Source organism: Bison bison, unplaced genomic scaffold (genome assembly GCF_000754665.1).
Source record: "Bison bison bison isolate TAMUID 2011002044 unplaced genomic scaffold, Bison_UMD1.0 scf7180017864192, whole genome shotgun sequence".
NCBI lineage: Eukaryota > Metazoa > Chordata > Mammalia > Artiodactyla > Bovidae > Bison > Bison bison.
Genome location: NW_011494764.1, coordinates 2,659,482 through 2,666,801, shown reverse-complemented (window position 1 = coordinate 2,666,801; position 7,320 = coordinate 2,659,482). Strand labels below are relative to the sequence as shown.

The window sequence follows — 7,320 nt, the reverse complement described above, 5'->3', positions numbered from 1 at the left end:
CCCTGCTTATTTAACTTATATGCAGAGTACATCATGAGAAACACTGGGCTGGAAGAAGCACAAGCTGGAATCAAGATTGCTGAGAGAAATATCAATAACATCAGCTATGCAGATGACACCACCCTTATGGCAGAAAGTGAAGAGGAACTAAAGAGCCTCTTGATGAAAGTGAAAGAGGAGAGTAAAAAAGTTGGCTTAAAGCTCAACATTCAGAAAACGAAGATCATGGCATCTGGTCCCATCACTTCATGGGAAATAGATGGGGAAACAGTGGAAACAGTGACAGATTTTATTTTTTTGGGCTCCCAAATCACTGCAGATGGTGATTGCAGCCATGAAATTAAAAGACGCTTACTCCTTGCTAGGAAAGTTATGACCAACCTAGACAGCATATTAAAAAGCAGAGACATTACTTTGCCAACAAAGGTCCATCTAGTCAAAGCTATGGTTTTTCCAGTGGTCACATATGGATGTGAGAGTTAGACTGTGAAGAAAGCTGAGTGGTGAAGAATTGATGCTTTTGAACTGTGGTGTTGGAGAAGACTCTTGAGAGTCCCTTGGACTGCAAGGAGATCCAACCAGTCCATTCTGAAGGAGATCAGCCCTGGGATTTGTTTTGAAAGAATGATGCTAAAGCTGAAACTCCAGTACTTTGGCCACCTCATGCAAAGAGTGACTCATTGGAGAAGACTCTGATGCTGGGAGTGATTGGGGGCAAGAGGAGAAGGGGACGATAGAGGATGAGATGGCTCGATGGCATCACCGACTCGATGGACATGAGTTTGCGTGAACTCCGGGAGTTGGTGATAGACAGGGAGGCCTGGCGTGCTGCAATTCATGGGGTCACAGAGTCGGACACGACTGAGCAACTGAACTGAACTGAACCGATGTGTCATTCTGTTCATTCTTTGTTCCTATTCATCTTATATTTCCAGGGAACTAGTAGTAGACATACTTGGCATATAACTTTATTAGCAGATTTTTGCAAAATTGAATTAATATCTGCTTGTCCTTGGAGTTTGTCTCCTTTTGTCATTTAATACTTAGTTAATGAGTATTCAAAAATGATTAAATTTTATTTTGAGTTAATAAGTAAAAATATGGCCTATATTCTCTTGGAATTGGTGCCTTAGTAATGACAGTATGTGTGGTGAAAGAAATGAAAACATGTTGACAGGAGCATGGTATCAATTTGTAAATCTTGGAGAAAGAAAAAGCTTTTGGTGTTTTGAAAACTTATTGAATTAGAATGTGGCCTTAAGCGCTCTTTCACTGAGTGTCATGGAAGCATTTCCAAAGCGCAGTACAGTGGGATACAGTCTCTGAAATCCAGTCCCATAGAGGAAACCATTATTTGACTCTAAAATAAGATGGAAAACATTACAAAAGTCAATGCTAATACATTAACAAGCTTCCTATTATACGTCAGTTGTTTGTGAAGTATCAGTTAAGTATTTAACAGTCATGTTAACTGTATTACATTAATAATCATGAATTTTATCTATTTTGTTTCTTTAGAAAAAGTAACATTCTGCTTTGTTGTATCCTCTGTCTGTAAGCTGTAGCTTTCCCCATTAAAAAGTCTCTTGAAAAATATATAATCTCTGATTTTGGATTACAATGTGAATTAGTAGCATCATTTAAATTTTATATTTTATTCCAGGTCCAGCAATTTAAGCAGGATCCACGCCCAACAACATGTCTTCACTCCATTTTCAATGTACATACAGGAGATGAGATCCTCTCCTATGAGGAATACGGTCATCTTCAGGTAAAAAGAGAAGACTACACATTTTCTTCTGCATTTTTACTCTATATCATAGAATGTTTGAGGCTATTTACATTTTTTAAAAATTAGATTTACATTTTTTAAAGCTTAAATTATTCAAAATGGAAGTAGAGAATCAGCCATGAAATGAAGAAATCCCAGTGGAACTGAATTAGTTATTGTGATTGCACATTAAATATTATTGCATTCTTGGTCCAAAAGCAAAAAGGGCAGCTGGAGGGATTATAATACTACTATCTAGAAGAACGGATCCTACAGCTCTTTCAGTGACAAAAGCTTGTGCTCATTATCAAATTTAGAGGAATTTCAATATTTAGGAACCAGAGAATAAAAGACAACTGACAGTAATATAACAACAAATCAGAAGTCTTTGTTACGTGACAGTCCATTTCTAATACATCAGCCTTCAATGATGCTAAAAACATACCACTAAAATGATAATTCCAAAAGACATTTTATATATATATATATAAATTTTATATGCTAACAATACACTGTAAAGGTTCATATTTTGTTTTCAATTTTTTCTCTCATATCTGTGTACCCCTTTGCCTTGTTTCTAGTATACAAGTATTATATATGCTATTTATCTTTAATGGATTTTCTTCCTCTTCAGCGTTTGGTTCTGTTGTCTTTAGAATAGAATACTTACTATTCATATATTCCTTACTAAAATACGAGTATCTCCTTTTTAGAGTTCCTTTCTCTCTAGAAATCTGAAATGTCTTACTTTAGAATGACTCCTCCAAACACAGAAAGTTCAGTGTCCCCATTTCTACACAGCAGAAACTCTTAATGGTTATTTGTAACCAGTTCTATGGAGATTTAATGTTACATAAATATGTAGTTGCTCAGCTGTCTCATAATTTTTCAAATAATTAGGTTTTCTGTACCTTTTGCTTTCACAGATATGTTTGCTGTTTGACATAGGGTTTTTAGAAGATAACAATTCATTTATTTTTGTATTTCAGAATTTAAACTTAGTGCCTAGCACATAGTAGGTTTCAAATAAATGCTGGTCAACCTGTTATTTGGAAGCCCCGTACATTTTGCCACTTACTGATATTTTCTCACAGAAGCCTCTTAAAAATCATAGCAGAGAGTTCTTTGAGGTATTGCTGTAGTTGGCTGTCAATAGAAATGAAATTTCTTTTTTTTTAAATTTTATTTTATTTAACTTTACAATATTGTATTGGTTTTGCCATATATCAAAATGAATCTGCCACAGGTATACATGTGTTCCCCATCTTGAACCCTCCTTCGTCCTCCCTCCGCATGGAAATGAAATTTCTTTGAGATCATTTCTGACAGGCCAGTGTCAGTGCTCTATGAGAATATTTGGGTGACCCAATGGGATGAAGCTCTTGCTTACTATGTTCTGAGAAAAGTCACTTAAGAGTTAATGTTGGTCTATTATAAAACGCCTTAAACCAGAATCCTACATTTTCTTATGTGACCCACTTGGACCTTGATAAGACCCTGAAACCAACTGGACTTTGAGTGCTGGGAAGTCAAGAGACATTCAGGATAGTCCTGATTCCTGAGAGAGTTACCCCCACTGGCAGGCCCCAGTGGCACACAGCTGCTTTATCCAAGGAATCTAGGGCACAAATAATTTTCTGCCCCAACTTTCTGTCCGTTTTTCAGAAAGGATTGGAGGAGAATCAGCGAAGGCACAAGGCAGCAAGGCTGTTAGTGGATAATAATCTTCTGGGTTAGAATTGTATGATAAGAAAATTATGTCTTACCTCCTCTTTGTTTTTACCTCAAGTTAACTGTTTCCTGGCTAAATGAAAAATTTTCACTGCTTCTCATGTATTTGTTTATTGGATAACTTTATTGAGATATAATTCATATAATATACAATTTGCCTATGTAAAGTATACAACTTTCAACATTGCAGAACATCTTCATCACCCCAGAGCGAAATCCAGTACCTGTTAGCAGTCACTCCTCAACTCCTTCAAAGACCCCCACTGTAGGCAATTACCAGTCTACTTTCTGTCTGTATGAACAAGCCTAGTTTGTACATTTCATATAAATGGAATCATATGCCATGTGGTCTAATGTGACTGATTTCTTTCTTTTAGTGTAATGTTTTCAAGGTTTGTCCATGTTGTGCTATTTATCTTTCACTGCTTATTTCCTCGAGAAAATGTATATAGCCCATTCAGAATTCTATGAGAGTATTTATTTTTGGTTAAAGGGGACATTATTGTCTTCTTTTGTTTGTTTTGTTTAGAGCATATAATGTTTATCTTTAATAGACTAATAAACTAAAAGAAAGAGCCTCATTTTTAGAATACTTTTTTTCATAAATATATTTTAAATGTTTGATTAATATATTCCTACAGTTGCTGATGTAAGTTCTGTGTTCTCTGAATACAAGATGTGCTACCTGTTATTTATGGTGGCATAGTCCTAATGTCTTACTGTCCAATAATTTTTTCATTTACCTGCACTTAAATTGGATTCACATTACATAGCTGCCCAAGGGACAAAACTATTTCAAAGTAGAAGTGCTTAAATCTACAGTTTCAATATAAATCTTAGAAAGCAAATGTCATAAAAATACCCCTGATCAGCTTAACCATCACAGTGAATTTGAGGATTTTAGAGTTTTATATAGAAAGCTGAGATTTTTATTATGAACTAAATCCACAGCTCCTTTAGTTTTTCATAGGAAAGAAAACAGTTAGATATGCTACTACAAGAGCAAATGACTTGTAATTTTAGCTTTTACATTTAATTTTGTACCATAGTATTTTTTTGGTTTTCTCTAACCTATTGTAGTGTTTGTTGGTTTTCAGATAAATGCAGTGTCCCTCTATCTCCTTTACCTTGTGGAAATGATTTCCTCAGGACTCCAGATTATCTACAACACTGATGAGGTATGATTTTCCCAAATTTTGTAGTGCTAAATTTCATCTCTGAGAATACCTTTTTTCTTTTACTTTTTAAAACTTATTTTTAATTGTGTAAATTGGGTTATTCTTAAATTCATATAGTCAGATAAGGGATTTTGAATGCTCAGCTGAAAAGTCTTTATATTATCAATGCAAAGCACTTTAAAAAATAAACAAAATATGTAACAGTTGTAAAACTCTACTGTGAAGGCTCTATTTCAGGTATTCTGAAATAAAACCTTGTAACTTTCAGAAATTTTAGTAGCTATAAAAATAAAAGCCTTTCCAGATTTTCTCAGAATTATTGTCTTCTCTTCTTTTGTTGCTTTTTGTAACCCATCCTTTTAATAGTAAAAATTCATTTATCATGTTTTGTTATTTTCGTTTGACTTCAGTAGAGTTCTTAATTTTTTTCAAAAGATAAATATCATGTTCTTATTCTTATTAGGAAATTTGAAAATAACTCTATCACAAAGTTGAGAAATTTTTCATAGGCCCTAATGCTTGAAAAAACATACAGACAGACCTATATGCTAACATATTTTGAATTGTGTCACAGTTGAAGTAAAAAGCTATTATTATTGAGATGGTATATACATTGAGAAGGGCATCCCTGGTGGCACAGCGGTAAAGAGTCTGCCTGCAATGCAGGAGAGATGGATTTGATCTCTGGGTCAGGAAGATCCTCTGGAGAAAGAAATAGCAACCCACTCCAATATTCTTGCATGGGAAATCCCATGGACAAAGGAGTCTGGCGGACCACAGTCCATGGGGTCACAAAGAATCGGACACCACTTAGTGACTAAACCACCAACATATACAGTGAGAATTCTATCAAAGAGTAGATATATTATATAGTTATATATTAGTTATTATTTTTTCCTACGAAGAACAATTTATCATACTAAACAGTAAAGTCATCACTGGACTGCACTCGGGGTGCTATGAAATTGGTACATGTAGCCCTGCCCACCAGTAGTTCATAATCTTATACATCCACTGTGCCTTTTTAATACACATAAGTAAAACCTAATTAGAAATATAGCTAAATAATAAAGAAGCAATAATAATAATAACAGTAACTACTTATGGTTTCTTCTGTTTTATTTATCAAAGAACTGCATGTTTTTATTTCATGCAACTAGTTCTCAGTTTTTACAGTGTTGTGAAATAGTGGTGCTCAAATATTTTGGGTAGGGGAGGGGTTGGGAATCAGACCAATCTTATATATCTATTAACTAAATACAAAGTTCACCTAAGTCAGTCCTTCTGTTTATTAATAGAGAGAACTCATTTATATCTGTTGGAGGGGGGCAAAGTAATGAACTACCACATGGTATTCTATGTTACATTCTATGACATACTCCATAAATAACCTAAAAGTCGATTAAAAGAAGCAGGAACTGTATCATTCAGAATGGCTCCCGAGAAACTTATTTTATTTAACATTAAAGAACCTCACATACCCCCATCAGTTCAGTTCAGTTCAGTCACTCAGTTGTGTCCCACTCTTTGTGACTCTTTGGGCTGCAGCATGCCAGACTTCCCTGTCCATCACCAACTCCCGGAGCTTACTCAAACTCATGTCCATCGAGTCGGTGATGCCATCCAACCATCTCATCCTCTGTCGTCCCCTTCTCCTGCCTTCAATCTTTCCCAGCGTCAGGGTCTTTTCCAATGAGTCAGTTCTTCACATCAGGTGGCCACAGTACTGGAGTTTCAGCTTCAGCATCAGTCCTTCCAGTGAATATTCAGGACTGATTTCCTTTAGGATTGACTGGTTTGATCTCTTTGCAGTCCAAGGACTCTCAAGAGTCTTCTCCAACACCACAGTTCAAAAGCATCAATTCTTCGGCCCTCAGCTTTCTTTATAGTCTTTTTCACATCCATATATGACTACTGGAAAAATATGAGATTTTATTTTGTGTTTAATTTTTTCTTCCTTTTTGTGGAAAGGCTTCATTATATGAAAAGATTCATAATTCTTTAATAAAATAAGGGACCTTTTAGACTTTGATGTCCCCAAAACTATTAAGTCTTAAAGAACACTTTGAAAGTAAAGATTTACAAAGGGTGAAATTTTGTCTTTCCTATTACATTTTGGATTTGCTCTTATTTTTTATTAAACTATTAAAAAATGTTAATTGTATGTTGTGTGTTAGATTATATCTGCTAAATCATTGTAAATGGAGATGGGAAAATGCCTGTATGTTTTTAATGTCCCTTTTCTAGTATTATGCTATTATATGACTCTATGGCAGAAAGTGAAGAGGAACTAAAAAGCCTCTTGATGAAAGTGAAAGTGGAGAGTGAAAAAGTTGGCTTAAAGCTCAACATTCAGAAAACGAAGATCATGGCATCTGGTCCCATCACTTCATGGCAAATAGATGTGGAAACAGTGTCAGACTTTATTTTTTTGGGCTCCAAAATCACTGCAGATGGTGACTGCAGCCATGAAATTAAAAGATGCTTACTCCTTGGAAGGAAAGTTATGACCAACCTAGGTAGGATATTCAAAAGCAGAGACATTACTTTGCCAACAAAGGTCTGTCTAGTCAAGGCTATGGTTTTTCCAGTGGTCATGTATTGATGTGAGAGTTGGACTGTGAAGAAAGCTGAGAGCCA

The 7,320-nt window shown here is 35.3% G+C and overlaps 1 protein-coding gene across 2 annotated transcripts in view; it reads left to right on the top strand.

Moving 5' to 3' along the window:
* PHKB (phosphorylase kinase, beta) overlaps positions 1–7,320 on the top strand; it is a 227,871-nt gene that overhangs the window by 51,965 nt on the left and 168,586 nt on the right. For both annotated transcript variants that reach the window (XM_010843901.1, XM_010843902.1), the window contains exons 5-6: positions 1,664–1,771; positions 4,600–4,680. In XM_010843901.1, coding sequence (XP_010842203.1) covers positions 1,664–1,771; positions 4,600–4,680 — 189 coding nt within the window. The remainder of the gene's footprint in view (positions 1–1,663; positions 1,772–4,599; positions 4,681–7,320) is intronic.